The 21,932-nt window shown below is 41.5% G+C and overlaps 1 protein-coding gene across 1 annotated transcript in view; it reads left to right on the top strand.

The window, feature by feature from the left end:
• Positions 1–21,932, top strand: part of PRDM6 (PR/SET domain 6) — a 125,373-nt gene that overhangs the window by 100,704 nt on the left and 2,737 nt on the right. Inside the window, exons 5-6 of the mRNA XM_049771391.1 lie at positions 7,769–8,111; positions 17,018–17,194. Coding sequence (XP_049627348.1) covers positions 7,769–8,111; positions 17,018–17,194 — 520 coding nt within the window. The remainder of the gene's footprint in view (positions 1–7,768; positions 8,112–17,017; positions 17,195–21,932) is intronic.

Here is a 21,932-nt window from a genome sequence, read left to right as displayed (position 1 = left end):
TGGGGCCCTCTGCAGAGAGCTCTTTATCTCCACCAGTTCACCCATCCTCACCACATGGGGATCTCAAAAAAAAAGACTAGCTCAGCCTTAAACCTTAGCGAGATAATGGAGGCACTCTAGCTCGCAAGAATGCCTTTGTGCAAAGCCTGTGGTATACAAACACTCAGGCCCTGAACCCAGGGACTGCACAAGCACAGATGCACAAGACAGATATGCATATGGATACACACGTATATACCTATACAAGGCTTACATGCACCCATAGACACACACAGATGCACACACAAAAATGCCCACATGCTCAAAAGCATACACCCATGGCTAAACTAAGTATTGATTCCTCTGTGAGGAGTCAACTCTTGGAGGCCACCTCACTTTTGTGTGATGGAAAACTGGGACTGACCTAAATCTAGGAATTAAATGCTGATTTTTTTTTTTAATTTTGCACCAGCTGCTGGTATGGAGGAAATGGGGCTTTATTTATCCCTACTTTGCCCACTAGGAAAACCAGAGCCAAGAAACCGTTGGCTACTTTGCCCAAACCCAAGAGATGGAAACTCCACCCAGCACCCAGTATTTTTAATGCACTCACAAGGTTGTTCATAATAAAATTGGGTTTCTTTTTACAATTTGGAAAGTTGTTCATAATTGGGTTTCCGTCATCAATGTACAAAACCCTTCACCAGTGCACATTTCTTGCCACCAATGTCCCCAGTTTCACACCCACCACATGCCTGCCTCTGGAGCAGACATTTTTTTTTTTATCTCTCTCTCTATATTCTTTTTTCCTTTTAGAAACTGTAGTTTGCCATATTGTTTCTGAAGAGGTATCATGCCTACCACTTTATCTCCTTTCAGCACCTAGTTCTTGACCAGAATGATCAGTTCCAAATATCATTGTTATAGTGGTCCCTTCTCTGTCCTAACTGCACTCCCCCACTACTTGTGGCAAGCTTCCTACCATGGGCTGAAGACCCAGTATTTTTATGTGGAGAAATGACAAGCATAAAGAGAGGGCAATAGTGGGAAGTGGGTCACTTTACCAGCCAGGGGCCACTCTGCCAGGGGTGCTACCAAGATTTTGCCCCACCGCTGCCTCAAGGCAGCCCTATGACTGACAGTGCTGGGTTGGAGAGGGGGTGTTTCTATGTATACTTAGAGAGTCACTTGACCACTTGGACTCATACCTCCTTATTGTCTGTGTATATGATTCAGAATGTCTGTCTTGGGCCCGGAGAGATAGCACAACGGTATTTGCCTTGCAAGCACCCAATCCAGGACCAAAGGTGGTTGGTTCGAATCCTGATGTCCCCATGCCTGCCAGGAGCTATTTCTGAGCAGACAGCCAGGAGTAACCCCTGAGCAATGCCGGGTGTGGCCCAAAAACTAAAAAAAAAAAAAAAAAAGAATGTCTGTCTTATCCTGAATCAGGGTATCACTAAAGTACTTTCCCGTTTATGCAACCTATTCACTTCTTCCCTTCTGGCCTTAAGCCCACATGCTGTCTGTCCCAGGCCCACTCTCCAGGAGTCCTCCACTGCTTGGAGCCAACCTTCTCCACTGTGTGCCTTAATCAAGTCACTTAATCAAGTGCTCCAGAATCACATGTCAAGCCCCCAACCAACCAGTCACTAATATCACCTTGTATCTCCTGGTAAAATAGAAGCCATCCTACTCAGTTCACAGTTGGCCTGCCCAAGTTCAGTAATCCTCATTCAGCTGCCTTTCTAGAAACTTTGATACCAAGTTTTTCTTCACACTCCCACTCAGTTTTCATGTTCTGTGAATTGTTTGTGCTGAAATGTGTTTCTCTTCCTTTTGATGTGCCTTTCTACATGCTGGCTCTCCCACTAGTTTTAGTGGCATGAGGACAGTGGGTGTGGCTTTCTTATTCCTTCTGTAGCAGCTGGCCCAGAGTCAAGCATGTAGGTCAGAATAAGCAGACATGAGGCTTTAAGTCTATTGTTGCTTAAACTTGCCTCCCCCTGTTCACTTTTCTAGGGTTTGATGAGTTCATGTTCTTCTGGACTGTATCTGTCAAGGCAGTGTTTGTTCTCAACCTCAACCTTTATATAGCAATGACTTTCTTCTGACCTCATTTTCTTCTGTTAGTTCCCCCACTACATCCTACCTGTTGGCTCTCTAGCCTCTATTTTCACCTGTTTCCTACCCCCAAATTACTCTGGAGCCCCTACTCTACTCCCAGGCAATGCTTCTTTGAAACTGTCAGAGTTTGCCCTCTTTCTTTGAATCATTTGTCTTAAAGGTTAAACAGATTTCACATGTTTGGTATGTCTTCATGTAGATCAGGGGTCTCAAACTCAATTTACCTGGGGGCTGCAGGAGGCAAAATCGGGGTGATCCTTGAGTGCAAAGTCAGTAGTAAGCCTTGAACATTGGGGTGTGTGACCCAAACAACTAAAACAAAACAAAACAAAAAAGATTTCTCTAGGGCAGGGCCACAAAATGTTGTACGGAGGGCCACAAATGGCCCGCGGGCCGCGAGTTTGAGAGCCCTGATGTAGATATTCCTTCATCTTGTTGGTCATTTTATTCAGTCATTTGGGTCTTATGCAGTCTCTATATCTGCTGTTCATGAGTTAGGCCAAGACAGTATTCCTGATTTATTTCCTGTCCCCTTTTCTGACAATTTCTGTGTTCATACTTTGAATTGCCATGGACTAGTACTTAGAAGAATTTTCTGTGTTTTAAGGGTCTTTCTTTAAAGTATTATACTTGGTAGATATTGGGGTTCCTGGAGGTAAGCAGCACAGTTTGGAAATTAAAGATAGTTGCTTAATTTTTATGAATAAAAATCATTTTCAAAAACTTTTGGGCTACTCCTGCAGTACTTTGGGGGCTTACTCTTGGCTCTGCACTCAGGAATCACTTCTGGCAGCGCTTAGAGAATCATATGGGGTGCCAAAGATCGAGCTTAGATTGACCAGATGTAAGTACTCTCATTCAGTCCCCAAATTGTTTTCTTTCTTTCTTTTTTAGGCTACACCCAGTGGTGCTCAGGGCTACTCCTGGAGGACTTGGGGGACCACATGAGGTGCCCAAGGGTATCAAACCTGGGTTATCCAGGTGCAAAGCAAGTACCTACCCATTGCACTATCACTCCAGCCCCAAATAATTTATTCTTATTTCCACTTTTGTTTTATTGTTTAAAATTTGAGTTTATGTAGCAGCAATCACTTTATAATCAAATATGAGAAAAGATCACGTCCAATGTGGAACATGGCATAGAAGTTTTGCTTCCTACTACTAGGAAACTTGTTATAAAACATTTGTTTTGGGGTATCCTGGAGAGAGGATTTAACAAAATGGAAAAAAGTGTATTCTCGCTATCCCTCCCCTTATTTTCCAAATGCTTTTACCTAACCTGTTAATTGGCATCACATATATTCTGACTATTTGAACAAACTAGTATAAATTTGTGTTTAAAACGGCACTGACACTGATCATTAAATTTACAAACAGCCATTTGCCCACAGTTTATTTAAAGGTTATATGACCTTAACATTTTGAAATTAATGGGGTAAATTACTCTCTAAGGGCCTAATGCAAAGTCAGATCTACAGTCTATACATTGAGTATGATTTATATTATTTTTTTCAGATGTTTATTAGTCCTCATTCCAATAGTGACACGTATGGTGTTCCCTTGCCACCTCCTTCCAGTGCACAGGGGTTTCCCAGCTCCAGAGCTTGAAGACTTGAGAGCTTCCCTGTGCTCCTTCTTCTAGATTATTTATCCACATAATGGTGCTGTTTCACTTCTTATCTGAAAGCATGCTATAAAAACATCAAATCTTTCTCCTTTTCTTGTGATACCTTTTCAAAAAAAGAAAAGGAAGTCTGTATGCAGTCAGAGGTTTTTTGACTATTACAATTGTGCTCACAAAGTTCATATTGATAATGCACTTTTTGCTCCAGGAAATAAAATTATTTTACACATACACATATGCATAGACACACATCCTAGTCTTGGGACCACTCCCAGCAGTACGCAGGGTCTAATTTTTTTTCTTTTCTTGGGCTACTTTTGGCTTTGTGCTTGTGGGACCATGCAGTGCTGGGAAGAGAAGCAGCGACTTCTGCCTACAAAGCCTGTGCTGCAGCCTTTGAACATCTTGCTACCCTCTATAACAATATTCCTCTATAAGATATAGACATAAACATATATGTGTATATATGTAGAGGGATTCCATGTATAATGTGTTTAAATTGTATGATAAGACACTATACTAACAATAAAACATCCTTTAAGTTTTTGAAACATAACTTGGGCACAGGCAGTATAGGAGTATGGCCTAGAAGCAGGGCCCTAAAACTCATCAAGTTGGGCCCAGAGTAATAGTACTGCACATGGCTGACCTGGTTACAACCCCTAGAATCTCACATAGTTACTACTGGTTTCTCATATGGAACTCCACATGAAGCCCCATTAAAACCTCTCTGCATGTAGAGCGAGGAGCAAGCCCTGAGCATTATTGACAGTGGCCCAGAAACCAAAAATGAATGAATGAATGAATGAATGAATAAAAAAGCTCTGTAAATTAAACATTAAGCTTAGGTGATCATGTGACCGTGGGCAATTACTGGACCTTCTTGAGTCTTTTTTAAAAATTAGTTATTAGAGGGCCCAGAGAGATTGCACAGCGGCGTTTGCCTTGCAAGCAGCCGATCCAGGACCAAAGGTGGTTGGTTCGAATCCCGGTGTCCCACATGCCCCCCCCCACCCCCCCGTTCCTGTCAGGAGCTATTTCTGAGCAGACAGCCAGGAGTAACCCCTGAGCACTGCCGGGTGTGACCCAAAAACAAAAACAAAAATTAGTTATTAGAGAGGTGGGACTAGTTACATAATTCTTAGTATAGATATCCATATATCATATATTAAGTGGATCTCAATATATATGAGATGCTCAGAGAGGACTTCTTTAAAAATAATAATTTTATTTAAAGACTGTAGTTATGAAATCATTCATGATTAAGTTTCTGCCATAGAATGTACATCACCCTTCACCAGTGCACTTTTCCCACTATCAGTGTCCCCAGATCCCCTCCCACCCACCCACTCCTACCTACCTGTAGGGCAGATATTTATTTCTTTCTCTTTCTCTCTCTCCCCCTCTTTGTGATACTGTGGTTTTCACTATTGTTAATGAAGGGTACGATGCATGTCACTTTATCCCCTTTTAGTACTCAGTTCTTGTCCAGAGTGATCAGCTCCAACTATCATTGTTATAGTGGACTCTTCTCTATCCTAACCAAACTCACTGCTCTTTGTGGCAAGCTTCCTACCATGGACTGGCCCCTTCTGGCCCTAATTTCTATTGTTTCAGGGTAAACATTAAAGATGCCCATGTCCAGTTTCTTCCAGGAGTGTCTGGTTCAGGTTATAAAATCTAGGAACCTGTTTGAATCAGAACAGAGGTGACTGGCTTGAGGCTCCCTGCAGGCGCATGGATTTTGCTTTTGTTTACTCTCCATCCCCTGGTTGTGCTGCTGAAAGCTCCTGCAGATAGTTCCTTCTCTGGGTTCTTGGGGTTCATGTGGAAGATTCTTGCCACCCCAGGTGCCCCCACACAGTGTCCCAGGTGTCTTGGAATTCAGGTCTCCTTACTGTGACAGCTCTCCTTTTTCTGCTCAATGCTTTCCCAGCATCCACCGCACTTCCCTCCCATCATAGTTTATCTAGTCTTACTTCTCAGGTGACTTCTCAAATACCTCCTCTGGAACCTGTCATCTTTCTGAACCCTGAAGTAATCAGTCACTATTGACACTGTAGTTAACTTTAAAAAGGGATAATCAGCTAGGGGCAGATTAGGAGCTAATTAATCAATTAACTATGACCCTGTGGGTTGACCCACTGGTGAATACCTGACAGATGATGAACAAAGTAACAACATTAAAAAAGTTCCATCTTAATTAATTAGGTTTTTTCTCACAAAAATGTATCTGATATTTTTGCTGTGTCCTTCTGCTATTGCCCCAAGTAGTAGCTACGAATCCCATAACACTGTTAAAGGTGGTGGCTGTTGTTGCAGATCATGGGCCCTGTGATGGTATTTAGACCTCATAAAATGGGGGGTGAAAGATGTGGACAACTCCTAGAGTTTGATGTATAGAGATGAGTGATCCTGGCTTTTTCTGAATATATCTCTGTGCATGATCTATTTCTGTTCTTTGATGATTTTGCATTTATCTATTGATTTCAATGTTCTGCAATTGTTCAATCACCAGAATGGAGTAGAGTATTAATGTAGGGCATTAACTTTATTAGGCTGTTTTCCTGTTACTTGTAGAATTATTATAACCCCATTTTTATTTTATGTAAGGAGAAACTGAGGAATATTGACTAGGCAGACTCAGGATTTCTGATTCCAGAGTCCAACTTGCCATATGCCATACTCTCCCCATCCCACAGCTTTCTACTATTCCTATATATAAGTGACACATCACTTGAGCCCTCTCTCAACACAGTCTTTTTTTTCTTGCTGTATATCTTTTTTTTAATTTATTTTTTATCTTTTATATATTTTATTTAAACACCTTGATTACATACATGATTGTGTTTGAGTTTCAGTCATGTAAAGAACACCACCCGTCTCCAGTGCAACGTTCCCATCACCAATGTCCCAAATCTCCCTCCTCCCCACCCGACCCCCGCCTGTACTCTAAACAAGCTCTCCATTGCCCTCATACATTCTCAGTTCAAAATGTAGTTATTTCTCTAACTAAACTCATCACTCTTTGTGGTGAGCTTCCTGAGGTGAGCTGTAACTTCCAGCTCTTTTCTCTTTTGTGTCTGAAAATTATTATTGCAAGAATGTCTTTCATTTTTCTTAAAAACCATAGATGAGTGAGACCATTCTGCATTTTTTTTTCTTGCTGGATCTCTAAACAGAAAGATCTGCATATATTTATTTTGTTTGTTTGCTTGTTTGGGGCCGTACCTGATGGAGCTCAGGATTTAATCCAGGGTTTACTCTGTACTCAGGAATTACTCCTGGCAGTGTTTGTGGGGCCAAATGGGATGCTGGCAATTAAGTTTATGTCAGATGCATTCAAGGCAAGTGCACTACCCACTATCCTATCTCTCTGCGCCTGCATCTGTTACTAAGATCTGAAATCTTTTGCTTATTTCCTTTTTTTAGATTAAAAATGACCCTTTGAGTTCTCTGCTTCTCTTATTCCCACTAGATCAGCAGCCTTCTGGTTGTCCATTACTACTCCCCACCCTACGTCTCTCTTTTTTTTTTTTTTTTCCCTGCAGGATCTTTCCTGTTGATCTTTCTCCAGTCAGTTTTTTCTAGACAACCTGTCCTGTGCCACTGAATCAGATAAAAGACTAGCACCTCTCATGTCCGCTTAAAACCATCCTCTCCAGTCAGTCACCCTCAAATCTTCTCTATCACCTTCTCTCTATGCCCTCTATTGCATAACCCCCAAACCTCGGGGCAGTGCCTCCTCCTGAGCTGCATGCCACTAAATCCTAAGTGAAGTCCACAAGGGCGAAGACCATGAGTGGACAGTCTGAAACATGCAGCAGTTGCATGGAAATAAGCATAGACCAAGTTAATAATTTGTGACAAGAGGGCCTTCCTCCTTTGCTCTGCCCATTGGCTGTGTCACTCACTTAGAACCAGAGAAACAAAATATGAACATGATGCCGTGGAGATGGGACTTTTAGAAGTGTTTATTGTTGTACTTGCTTGCAAGGGCTAAGCAAACTGATTTCCTCCCACCTTGTTTTTTCCCAGTAAACGTCCCTTCCACGGTGATGGAAGCCATGTGCAGACAAGACACCCTGCAGCCTTTTGCCAAAAGCAGCAAGCTCTCCCCGGCGCCCCAGCAGCGCTCTGTGGTGTTTCCACAGACACCCTGCAGTCGAAATTTCTCGCTTCTGGACAAGTCCGGACCCCTTGAGCCAGGCTTCAGCCAAATCAGCGTCAAGAACCAGCGTGTCCTGGCAAGTCCCACTTCCACCAGCCAGCTGCACTCTGAGTTTAGTGACTGGCACCTCTGGAAATGCGGGCAGTGCTTTAAGACTTTCACACAGCGGATTCTCCTCCAGATGCACGTGTGTACACAGAACCCTGACAGGTAACCCCAACATCTCCAACTCTACCCCCATTGCTGTCTAGAGGGACCTCACGTCCACCCAGCCAGGCCCCAGCCATGCCTGAGGAAAGCCCGGTGTTATGGAGGGTTTGAGGGCAACTTGGGCTTGGGGGCTTTGGTGGGGTTGCATCAGCCATTGCTGCAAAGAGGACACTGTTGCTTCCCTGGAGCTCTGTCCAGGAGATCTAAGAGGCTTAAGCTCTGCCCAGGTCCAAAACGGGGGCCGACACTGAGGACAGGGCCTTTCTGAATCTCCTCAATGGGTAAATGAGGTTGGCATCATTAGAATCCGCTCTGTCTTCCAAAGATAATCGAGCCGGCGCACTGCTACTGCCGCCACCGTCTCAGGGTTCACCTCCAGTGTGCCGTGAGTAGGAACTTCATTAAATCCTCAGAGGTAATGAATTGGAATTTTTTGCTTAGTACTATTTTTCTTCAGAGCATGCAAGCCCATAAATCCTGAGGAGCTGTCAAAAGGAAATACCTAGCCTGCTAGTGATGTGGAGGAAAACAGATGCCGCTTATTCAATAAACTAATATCCTCACAGAAGAAAAATGTTGACTAGATACCTTGGAGTCAAAGTTGGTTTGAAAGTTTGTCAATAAAGAATTTTATGGCCATGAACTGAGAGGATGAAATTTAGCTGAACAAGTGAATTAAAATTTCAGGTACTCTGACGAGTGGCATAGGAGATAGAATGGAACTATTATTTATGAATCAAAACTGGTTCATTCGACAGTCTTGAGAGCTGGGCCTATATAAGACAAAATTCAAATTAATTCAATAAGAAAGGCTTGTGTTTTATCTCTCCTTCAAATCGTATGAAAACCGGATTTAACCCCAAATGTCTAAGGATTGCATTTGGCTATCAAAGCAGAAGAAAGTCTTAGGAGAGAATGGAGATTGTGAAGCAAGACTCTTGACTTATTTTTTTTAATTTGACCTCTTATTAATCTTAAACTTCTCGACTCTCCTAGATAATAATTTCTACCCCTACCCCTTGTCTCTCTGCCCTCTCCCTAGTGCCACTGTCAAAGACCCAAGCAGACAGGGAGAATGCAAGAATGGTGAAGAGATGAGAACAAGCTTTCCTAAATAGCAACAATTATCCATTTTAGGGTATAGATGCACATTGACCTCTGAATATATTTTTTAATTTGTGTTACTCTGGAAACCACTTGCTTTGCAAGTGAATGATTTAGTTAATTCTTATTTTTTTTTATTTGCAGTAAGCTTATTAAGGCAGCTGTGTCCTTCCTCTTTTTCACTTTCATAAACACCCAGGCAGAGAGACTTCCATTGTTGTTTTGGGCTCACACCCACTGGCACTCAGGGGTTGCTTCTAGCTCTGTGCTCAGAAATTATTCCTGGTGATTCTCAAGGAACCATAGGGGAACCTTGGACCAAATCCAGGTGTGTAAGGTGTGTGTAAGGAAATACCCTAACTTCTGTGCTATTTCTTTGGTCCCAGTATAGACTTTTGCCCATATAACTCCTATTGACTTTGAAGGTGACTCTTTACTCAGAAAGAATGTAGGGGGTAGGAATTCACCTTTCTTGCGAGTAGATATAGAGTTTTAATATATATTCATACATGCATAAATGTTTAAACACATCCATATTGACATATATATACACACATGTAGATCTACACTAACAATGCTTTTGCATATGTCCATACATACACACATATGTATGTGTACTTATTTTCAGTTCACCAAGCATTCTAATATTTTAGTATAAAAATGTGCTATTTAAAATAAGTATTGTTATTTTAAACTTGCTTGTTTAGGGGCACAGGATGGCCTGTAGGGTATTTTCTTTGCATAGCATTGACCTGGGTTCAATCCCCAGCATCCTATGCTTCCCTTAGCGTCATAAGGAATAGTCTTTGAGTTTAGAACCAGAGTAATCCCTGAACACCACTTGTCTGTTACAATAAGAGAATTATTGTGCAATATAGTTTGAGAGTGCAAAATCTTTCCTGTAAAGCCACAAGTATAATAGTTTATAAGGTATACCACATTCCCCTTCATAATCATGGCAGATTTTATGCCACTCTTTAGGAAAGGAAGGAAGAAGGATGACTATAACGTAAAGCTTTTGTGCTGTTGTTTGTTTGGGGGGCACACCCAGAAATTCTCAGGAAAATTTCTAATATACCTTAGGAGACCATGTAGGATGTCAGGAATTGAAACCAGGTAGGGCCATATGTAAGGCAACACCCTACCCACTGTACTATATAGCTCTGGCCCCTACATCAAGATGTTTAAAAACAAAATTCTGCTAATACTACTTTAAAATTGAATGCCATGATTATGTGGTAGCAATTTTCTTGTGAAAATTTATGTGATTTACACATAAATCATCAGAAAAATAACCAATGCATTAAAACATACATGTATCAAATACACTTTCATGAGAAACTGTTAGGTCAGTGGTAATTCCAAGCTGTTTTCAATTGGTTAACAAAATCCAGGAGCCATAATTTACCTGTTCCAGGTGAGACCCCCAACAGCTAATTTGACTTGGATGCTAAGGTACAGAAGGAAAGAAGGTGTTGATATCCAGGGAGAAAATCAGTTTGAGATCCAATTACTTAAATTGTGTGTGCCTATTTTTCCCAAACATGTGATTGGCTTGGGAAGATTAAAGAGGTATTTTTCATCAACTGTGAACCAGTTAAAGTTAAGAATAATGGTGCTGAGACTTAACATCTGCAGAATACAGGAATAACTTTATGTTTGGGTTCTGTGTATCTGTTGGCTGTTATTCTCTGGCACTTTGTGTCCATCCATTCATAGACAGTGAAAAATCTAGCAGATGGTCAGAAACCATCTTCCTTCCATTGAAAAAGTGGTATGCTTTGATTTCACTCGATCGGTCAGGCTAGAACCAGAGGCAAGAAAGGGAGATGCAGAAGACAAAGTCACAAGTTAAACAGCTTAGAGTTTCAAACAGGCCCAAAATTTGAAACTGCCTCTGCACTGAGGTCCAAAAGGTCTTTCACTCAACAGTCTGTATGTTTGGCCATGAAACCCAAGACATCTGAGCCTTCCTCAAAGAGACTGTGTCTGTGTCTATACTGGTGAGTTTTTTCATGCAAGTGCCTTTCAAAAAGCCTACACACCTTACTATAAAAGAAAGATCCCAAGAAATATACCCATGGGACCAGCTTCCCCATTTTCTGTTTATGAACTCTTTACATTAAATGAAGAAAAGAAACTCTATTTTACCCAAGAAGGTAAGAATTAGCAGTACAGGTAGAAAGAGCCCAGAGTAGATCCAGAAGATACAAAAGAATTAGATGTTGATTTGTTTGTTTATTTGTTTGTTTGGGGGCCATACCCGGCGGCACTCAGGGATTACTTCTGGCTCTGCGAACAGAAATAGCCCTAGGCTCAGGGGACCATATGGGATGCTGGGGATTGAACCTGCATCTGTCCTGGGTTAGCCACATGCAAGGCAAATGCCCTACCGCTGTCCTACCACTCTGGTCCCTAGATGTTGATTTCTTTCTCTTCATAGCCAACAAACTATACCAGAAATCTCTTCATTCCTTTTGCCAGATTAAGTGAACATTTCTTTTCCTGAGCAAATCCATAGGGAAGATTAATTAGTAGAATCAATTATCAACAAGATATGTGGGTCTTCATAAATATTTGAGGCTTTGATTTTGAGCTCATTCCCACCCCCAATCAGAGAAACTTACTTTTGCTTGCGAAATTCCTTTGCTCTTTTCTGCTAGGGAAATTCTCAATATTCCCACTAAGAGTAATAGAGTAGAGGTAGGGTTGGGGAGTGTTGTATATGTAAACATTTTTATTGGATTATTATGTAATTGACCCTACCCTGATCGTGATTGTGCCCTACCCTAGGGTGTGACCTGGCATTCTGCTCCCATCCTAGGGTGGTACCTGATTCTGCTCCCACCTTTGGGTGGTATCTGATCCCACCATTGGGTGGTACCTGATTCTGGGGCATAAAAGCAAGGGTCTGTGGAAGGTGAGGGGCTTTTTTCCTGGGGCCTATTCTTAGGTCTTTTGGCTTCGGCCTCTTCATGGAATAAAGAGCTGTTTTCTTCGGAAGCCTGACTGCCTGTTGGCTTTCTTCCCGCCGCATTCACCTCAGAACCGCCGGCTGAACAGGGTAACAGGCGCATGGTCCCAGCTGGAGGAGAAAGGCCTCATCCTCCATCCCTCTATCAGTCAACCCCATTAGGGCTGACCCAGAAAGGAGTAAGCCGAGCCTTTTATTACAGTGGGCTATTTCCTGGTGTACCCTTTCTCTTTCTTCTTCTTCTGCAGAAAGTATCTACCTAAAACTAATTTTTTTATTCTTTTTCTTTTTTCCTTTTTGAGTGTTTATTATGGGAAGAAGTTTGCCTTTTGCTTCAGAATGCACCATCAGCTGATCATATTTGTGTCTTGCTCTTTCACTATGGGTGATCGGATGTGATGGTACCCAAGTCAAGGAGAATCTAAAGGGTTTGCTGGGAAGAACCAGTATGGGGGACTCTTTTACCCTGACAAGTTCCTTGGAACATATTGGTATCTTTGTAATTCCACCCTCCCCAACTGAAGGCAGTCTTCTTTCTAGCTCCCATTTTTTTCTAGGTGTGTTGGATCTACAACTTCTGTTGCTTTTCCTGAAATCTCCAAGCCCTTTCATAAAGCAGACTTCATTTCTCCCTTTTCCCTGCCATCCGTGGCCTTTGACATATTAAAAGTTTTGCACATGACATATGGGAAGCAGAAAGAAAATGTAGCCCTAGTGAAATGACTTTGGTCATTTAAACAACTCATACTTAATCTTATTAAATGATTCATCCTTTTACTATATATACGCAAAAATCATTATAGACCCCACTTTCTCAGGTAAATGAGTTGCTTTTTTTTCCTGGAATCATTTCAGGCAGGGAAACTGCCAGTTCCAGAGGCCAGCAGGTAAACAGGATGGTTTCACTGCCCTCCTTCTGCTGAGTGACCAACATGAATCTGCACACAGTCCAAGGACCCCGGGTTTGTTTGATTGGGTCTTTTACTTATAATTTTTTGTTGTTGTTTTGGGACCACATCCAATGATGCTCAGGGGTTACTCCTGTCTCTGCACTCAGAAATTACTCCTGGAAGGTTCAGGGGACCATATAGGATAGAGGGAATTGAACCTAAGGTTGGCCACATGCAAGGTAAACACTCACTCATTGTATACTGTGACTCTGACCCCAGAATTGGGTCTTTTATTAGTTATGTCATTATTGAGTGCAGGGAACATCTAGTTTTTTCATGAATATTGATGTCTGTGTTGAAACGAACATGCAAGGTCATTTACAATTAAATGAGTGAAAATCAAGTTCTGCTTTGATTTCTCAGGTTTGTTTCAGTTACCCACAGTAGAAAGTGTAGCTGAAGAACTTTCTCCAGGAATGTCTCAAAAGAATTTCTATTTTAAGATGTAAAACTGAAGGGGCAAAAAAAAAACAAAAAAACAAACAAACAAAAAAAAAACTGAAGGGGCAAAATAAAGCTGTTGCTTTTATGCCAGAAATGCTAATTATCTCTAGGCATACAGCACAAGTGACAACCTAAGGAGCACCCAAGAGTATTAGACTAGACATGCCCTTGTAGGGCACAATTACAAGACCTTGGAGATTGAGAAGCATGATACCAACCATGTCAGCCTCTCAGCACAGCAAAGGAGACAGAATTTTGGAGTTGAAATTAAGTAGGTCTTTGGACCAGCCAAACCTTGGCTAGTTCATGGGCATATTATTAATCACCAGAGTTAAGAGCTGAGTAGTAACTGATTCTGGCCCGAAAAGGCCCTTTGAGAGGTGCGAAATTACAGTGTGCTAATGGAAATGGGCAGGGCATAGTCTCCCTCCTGGGACAGCTCAGTCCCCAAGGAAATTGCAAGGTCTGTGGTTCTACAGTGTGGCAATAATTTTTAGACCTGACTCTTGGGCATAAAGGTATCATTCCGTCTTGAATGGATTCATGTGTCTTTAAATGAAATCCTAGGACCAAGTTGCTGTTGAAATTAATTTTCAATCATTTTATAAAGCAAATATTGGACATTCTAAAAAAGGAATCTGTCTCCTTGCTAGATCACTTGTTAGAGCACTCTGAGAACTCCCTCTGTATTTTTGTAAACCAAGAGAGACAGAGTACACTGAATTCTTCATGAAATCAGCTTCTGCAAAAAAAAAAAAAAAAAATGGATACAACAGATCTAAAATCTTAGTTTTTGGGGCACCTAAGAATGAAGGACCTTTTGACTTCATTTCTAGAGAGCCATTAAGATAGGGCTGGATCTCCTGCTTTGGTATTGAGTTTTCTTCTTGCTCTGAATCTTCAACTGTTTATCAAAATAGTTTAAGTGGATCCCTGTTTTAACTAATGAATGGACACACTCAAAACCAAGTCAGTTAGCTTGCAAGGCATTGTGGGAGATAAACTTTCATGGCACACACTGTCGTTGGGGTTGTTTCAGGAGGAACTCAACAGGATACAAAGTGACCCGATTCAACTTTCTCTATTCCTGAAAAATAGAGTTGAGGATATTGAGAAATTGGTCCAAGTCATGCAGTTGATGGGGTCAGACTGAGGCAGGACTTAGTCTCTCTGACCCTAGACCTTCCATTCAGACAAGCTAAGTCCTGCAGTTTTAAAAATGATGCCATGGGTTAATAACTGCCTCAAAAACTGCAAGTGCCTTGATGCCTCCCAGGCCAATGCAGGACAAAGGTGATGTAGTAGGACCTCTTTGCCTTTGATCAGTGCTCCCTTGATACAAGAATACCATAAAAGCTTCTCTGTGACCATGTCTGCTCTCCTCTGTGTAAACCGTTGCTGCCATGACCATTAACATTAAAACAAAGGATTGACTTCTCATGATAAGAAATAAATCATACCTACTTTTGACAGCAGAGTTAGAAAAAAAAGAAAAGATTAATTGGTTTTATTTAGTGGCTTATTGTTTATTGTGATAGCTATTTAAAATAGATAACCAGAGGCTAATAAATGTTAATGGCCCCTTCACTATTAGAAAAATCAATTGTCTGGAGATAGGGCATATATTAATTTATTATTTTGTTTATAATCTTCAATAACATTTTAAAAATACTTCACTCCTGAAAGAATTATTTCTTGAGGAACAATTTAAAGTAAATGGTTACTGCAAGAACAGACTCAGCTAGAGAATGGTTTCATCTACATATAATTTTAATGGCTTAGAAAGCATTATTTTATAATTGCAATAAAATGCATGTGTAATTTGTCAGGATTGATAAACTCCTTACCAAGGACTCTTATATATTTCTTTGAAACTTGTTGGAGAGCAGTTAGATAGATTTCTAAATGTAAGTAATTAAAATTGTATAGTATTGAGTTATTGACCAATCCTGGACTATTAATCAAGCTAAAAAATTCTACAATCAGTGTTCAGCATGCTGAAGCCTGGTAAATAATAGTATTTGTGTTCAGTGAGGCAAGTAGCCACAATTAGGCACTTTACTTGACAAATGAGAGGGTACACTTTATTTTGTACTTAATTGAATTGTTGTGCACACACAGTCGCCATTGTCTCAGGGCCCTTCATTTGAGTTTCTCATCAATGGAGCTTATGCATTTGTTAGAGGTGGAGCAATGAAGTCTGCCTTTATTGACTTTCTTGATCCTAGCAATATCTGGGCCACAAACAAGGTTGGTTAAAATACCTCATGATGGATTATGAATTTGATTATAATAATTTGATTAAAAAATGTAGAGCCCTAATTATTAGGGAAGGAAATGAAATAGCTTCAAAGGGGGAAAACTCTCCCTGGTTTTACATTACTCACTAGATTCTGCTTAAGCAAGCAGAAGAACTTGTGTGAAGAGACAGAATTTTAATCTATTGCATGAAAACCAAAAATTGATTTCTCACCCATGAGCTGGAGTGAATGCGCTCTGGTAATCTTGCTAATTATCCAGTATTTGTCTCAAACTTCCTCCCTTTTGCTTCTGCATCCTCATCATCCTTCTGTGAGCATAGTGACAGCCTATGATTTCTGGGCTGTGATAAATCATTGCTTGCTTGCTACCAGGTTAAACTGGAGAATGGAAGGCTTTTTTTTTTTATGTGTGTGTGTGTGTTTGTTTTTAAAGAGTGAGTGACATATAAATATTTGCAGGGATTGGAAAGTAAGTAGAAGTCAGGGCCTCTTTTATGAAGAAACATATCTGGGGGCATGTAGATCATTGCTGAGCAGTGTCAGTAGCTGTGCAGTGAATAGGTTCCCCCCTCTACCCTCACACTCCAATCATGGAGTATTTGTTAATAGTCACAACCTGCTGTCCTGTATGCATGCTCTCCTGAAATGTAGACCCATGGTCAAACTTTGATTGGCGCCAGAAGCTGATTTCACAGGAGCACAGTAGATCCTCCATTTTCTATGGTATTGAGATTAAAAAAAAAAAATCAAGTGTCCAGCCCATTGCAAATCAGAGAGTACCATGGATTTCAGAGAGACCATTGCATGTTTCCCTTTGACTGGCACCATAGCTGTGTCTTCTCATGCCATGTGCTCGCTCAAGCTGCACTCCCATTTGTCTGGTGGTGGGACTACAAACAAAAAAGTGGGGATGCAGGAAGTAGAGGAATTCATCCCCAGAAGCATCATTGTTCTGGAATGAACGTTTCTAAGCAGTCTATGAGGCCCATTCCACGACAACAAGGCCAGTCATGTGAAGCTAGCACCCAGAGTGCTCTTGTTCTCCTTACTTGCACTCCAACCTCTGTGCACATGGTACCCCTGAGCTTTGGCTTTTGCCCCGCACTACTGCCCCCCACCCCTGCCAATGAGCATGACCCCGTGCTGACCAGGCAGTCTCTCTATCTATTTCAGACCTTACCAGTGCGGCCATTGCTCCCAGTCCTTTTCCCAACCTTCAGAGCTGAGGAACCACGTGGTCACTCACTCCAGTGACCGACCATTCAAGTGCGGCTACTGCGGCCGTGCCTTTGCCGGGGCCACCACACTCAACAATCACATCCGAACCCACACTGGAGAAAAGCCCTTCAAGTAAGTCGGGGCAGCCCTGGCAGCTCCCTTTCTCCTAGCTGTTCCTGTGAACTAAGGGGTGGGTGGTGTGGTGGGCCCCTGGCACAAGCACCTGGGAGGGAAGGCTGTGGGCAGGTCTGCAGCCAGGCTATCCAAGTTCCAGTGATAGGCATAGACTGAGACCCACAGCATTGCTAGTTTCAGCCAAATGGTCTTCCTAGGGCCTCATTCCCCATTATCTCGAAATGTAGAAGTAGCATTAGTTCATATTGACAGCCCATGGAAAGAGTTGGGGTGTGCATGCCAACATGAAACTCCTTTTGATCATCTAAAAGAAATCCTTTGTATTTGTCTTGATTTTGTTCTACACTCTCACATCCTTTGACTCATTTGTCATACTGATTTTCCCAAAAGAAGTAGAGTGAAAGAGGCATAGAGAAACCTTCTTTCTGTATGAGTGTCCAGCAGTGTGGAAGTGGCTCTAGATCATGTTGTGTCCTTCTCAGGTTCTTCCACAGAGGAAAGGAAAATATAAAAGGCTATCGTCTTCACTTACCTACTTTCAGATTAGCTGTCTTCCTTTGGTATTTTCTTTTGTGGTTCAAATAAATTGTTCCAAATAGCTTTATATATGTGGGCATCTTCCATGTTGCGTAACTCAAGTTGGCCAAGGGGACAGGATAGAATTTAAGGTCCAACTACCTTGGGCCCTCTGTGTCTTCAAGAGGCCACTTATTTATAAGTCATTCCAAGCATCACAAATCTAGGAGCAACTCTCCCAGGGGTCAGTGCCCTATGTAGAGGCCTTGGCCATTGGCCTCAGGCCTGCCCCACAGGGATCACAGACTGTGAGGTCCTGAAAGCAGAAGTTGAGAAAAGTGTTCGCTGGGTCTGAGAGAAGAGCTTCACAGAGGCAGAACTGAACTGAGGACCCACTGTTCCTGTGTTAGAGAGGACTGCAGACTGCTGGGTGCCCAGGATCCAATTGATTTTTATCTTGTTGCTGTGTAAATAGATTTTAGTAATTAATTGAAGAGGTTTCAGGGTCAAAATGGGAAATAGATTTCTATTAATGTTAAGGTGTTACTTATGTGTAACCTCGTTGACTAGTCAATTTTTTTTCTTTAACATCCTGTTTTTGTCATGTTTCCAATAGAATTGCCATGTTAACTTAATTTTAATGCATCCAATTTATAATTGAAAGACTTTGGCAGTGGTTTCATTTTCTTTTCTAAAAAGTATTTTGGGTGACCGTGACCATTACCTAATTAAATCTGTAAAAAAGAAAAGAAAAAAAGCTGGGGCCAGAGCAATGGTGCAGCGGTTGGGCATTTGCCTTGCATGCAGCTAACCCAGGACAGACTGTGGTTTGATTCCCTGGTGTCCCATGTGGTTCCCCAAGCCAGGAGCATTTCTGAGCACATAGCCAGGAGTAACCCCTGAGCATCACTGGGTGTGGCCTGAAATTAAAAAAGAAAAGCTATGGAAACAGAATTGGGTAGGTTAGAGTCAGTTTGTGTTGAGGTCCTTCTGTTTCTTCTTATAAAAATAGCCTGTTGTTTTTCCTTTTAATGAACTTAGCAAATGTAATATTCTCCAGGAAGAACTTAGTGTACACTCAACTTTTATAAAATTTTATTTTTTATTGAATTGCCACATATTTCACAGTTACAGATATTTGTGATTGAGTCAGGCCTACCAGTTCCAGTACAAATTCCTTCATTAGTGTCCACCCTCTATCAATGTTCCCAGTTTCCCTTCTACTCCCCAGTGTGCCTCATAGCATGCACATTTGCCCTCCCCATTTTCCTAATGTTCCCTTCACCCCCATCCTGCCTCAGTAGCAAGCTTCCTGATGTAGATAAGTTCTCTTGTCCTTTGTTTTTATTGTCTTGGACATTTGATATTCCTCTCGAAGATTTTTTTTTTTTTTGGTTTTTCGGGCCACACCCATTTGACGCTCAGGGTTTACTCCTGGCTACGCGCTCAGAAATTGCCCCTGGCTTAGGGGGACCATATGGGACGCCGGGGGATCGAACTGTGGTCCATTCCTTGGCTAGCACTTGCAAAGCAAGACACCTTACCTCTAGCACCACCTCGCCGGCCCCGAAGATTTTCTTATACCCCATAAATTAGAGAGATCATTCTGAGACCATTCCTCCCCTTCTGACTGATTTCACTCAACTAAACACACTTATTTTCACAGTGCAATACTTAAACATTTAAGAAATAGAAAGCTAAAATCCTTTAGTATATACAACCAAATCTTGTAGGATTGAAGTTTCCCAAGGGAAACTAGCTCATGGCTAGTGGTCCTAGGAAATTTGTAAATATTTTGACGATATCCTTTTACCAGCTTATAAAACAAACACTAAAAAAATTGTTGCAGATAATTCAATAAAACGGGCTTCTCCACAACAGTTAATTTTACTAATTCAATGAATGAGTATTGTCTTACACAGTGTTGCAAAGAAGGAAAACAATCTTGGAATGATACACAATCCTAATGCATTATGGGAAGCTTCCAAGTGGATGCCCCAAATGGCTCCCTTCCCAATTTTCCCACCCCACCCCCAAGGACCTAGGCAGCTCTCCAGATTCCTCAGGGTCAACTGAGATAAATACTGACATGACAGGGAAAAACCCTTTGTAGCTTCTCAGATCCCTTTGTTGGAAAGTGGGTCTTAAAGTCAGATCAAGGTCATTGCCAACTAGAGTAGGCTGGAGAATATGTGACAGGTTTAACCTCAGAATTCACTGGACAGGGATGCTCCTGAACAACCTACTGCCCTAACTCCAAGAAATCCATGTGCTTGTCAGCACCTTGCCTAGGCTGCGGACTTGAAAATATTTAATAAGACAGCAGCACACAGAAAAATATATCTCTAAAAATATTTAATAAGACAGCAGCACACAGAAAAATATATCTCTAAAATGATCACAGGAAGTTCTTATCTTTTGACTCTTCTCCAAGACCAGAAGTCATGGAGGTCAGGGAGCAGAAAGCAGAACATCATTTCTTTCAAGAGCAATTGCTAAGAAAGTAAAGAAGGAAGTAATGATGGATGAAAGGAAGTTGGTAAGATGAAATTTACTCTTTACAGTGCGAACACCTTCCTCCCATTTGCTAAACACAGTCTCACAAGATTTTAGATATACTGCCCTGTTGAAAGGATGGAACCGGGGGAGCTACTTTGAGTTCTGGTTTGGTAGGCTTGGAGGACCAGACGTTTCCAGAAGAGAGGCTCTTTTTTTCCCTCCTTGGTTAGAAGCAGGGAAAACAACTTTTCACTGTAGCTTTGCATGAAGATGGCTTATCAGAGATTGAAAAAAAGCCAGAGGGCCCGGAGAGATAGCACAGCGGCGTTTGCCTTGCAAGCAGCCTATCTAAGACCAAAGGTGGTTGGTTCGAATCCCGGTGTCCCATATGGTTCCTCGTGCCTGCCAGGAGCTATTTCTGAGCAGACAGCCAGGAGTAACCCCTGAGCACCGCTGGGTGTGGCCCCAAAAATAAAACAAACAAAAAAAAAAGTCAGAGGGTTAAGGTACATTCTTGTATGTGCTGGAACCATATTTGATCACCAGCACTGCTTAGAGAGTAACAAGTGTTGCCCCACCCCACCAATTTAAAACAAACCTCCCAAAGCAAAGGACATTCCAAAGAACATCTTATATTCTAAGATGATCATCTAGGCAATCAGTACCAGCCAAAGGAAAACAAAGTTAATATGTAATAAGTGCATCCCATGTACCAACTCTTCTGCAGTTTGCTTCAACTCAAGAAGTATTTTGTGATAGGCCACAGAGTCGCAGAATGAAAGTTTCCTTGCGGGTTTTTTGTGCTACAGAATTTGACAGTGTTTTGAGCCTCCTGTCAATATCAGGAGACAGTTGTCCAGTCAGCTGTCATGTTTAACAATGATTCCAAAAGAAAATCAAGTCTAATGAAAATACCCATATTATAGAAAGTTGGGAGCTTTTTCTTTGCTGGACTCTCTGGACAATTTTCCACTTGAGTGTTTAGACACTTGAGTGTCTTTACAGTTATGACTTTAGCACTAGAAACTACTCCTGAGCGTAGGCTGTTTTTGCACCCTGATTCATTCCTAGCCTTCCCTCCTCCTGTTGGAGCAGATGAAACTCTAGCTTACACAAGATTGTTCCCTCCATTGATTCATCAGAGGTGATAAATTATGATCAGTCTGACTCTCACTTAGTGTTTGCATTGAGTCTTCTGATTAATTTTATTAAGCTATGGAAGTAAATTGGGAAGGGATTTTTTGAAGCTAAATGAAGGCTCTTCTTTTATATATAATATAAAATATATAGAGAATATATTGCTCTGTTTACTTCCTTACTCATACGAGTTGTATTTCTAAGATTCCTAGCCCACTTAGATTTCAGATATAATAACTCAATTTTCTCAGGGGGGAGACATTCCTAGAGAATGGAAATGTTTTGTGTATGTGTGTGTTTGTCTCTGTGTGTGTTTACTTACACTTGGGAGAGCAGATAGACTGGTATGATTTTCCAGTGATGATCTCAGATGCCCTATATAGCAGACTTAGTAAATTTCCGATTCTTATAACAAATTGTTCCATTCACAGCATCACAAATAGCTGTGAGGCATGTAAAATCAGGCTTTTGAGAAAGAAATGTGATTCTCTTCTTCATAGCTCCATCCTGTCTGGGCATTTACATATTATATGTGGACATACACTTTTGCCTTCCATGAAACACTAAACTCCCCAAGGGTGAA

Source organism: Suncus etruscus, chromosome 4 (genome assembly GCF_024139225.1).
Source record: "Suncus etruscus isolate mSunEtr1 chromosome 4, mSunEtr1.pri.cur, whole genome shotgun sequence".
In the NCBI taxonomy this organism is placed as follows: Eukaryota; Metazoa; Chordata; class Mammalia; order Eulipotyphla; family Soricidae; genus Suncus; species Suncus etruscus.
The sequence above is the reverse complement of the archived record's forward strand: the minus strand, read 5'-3'. Positions and strand labels throughout refer to the sequence as shown.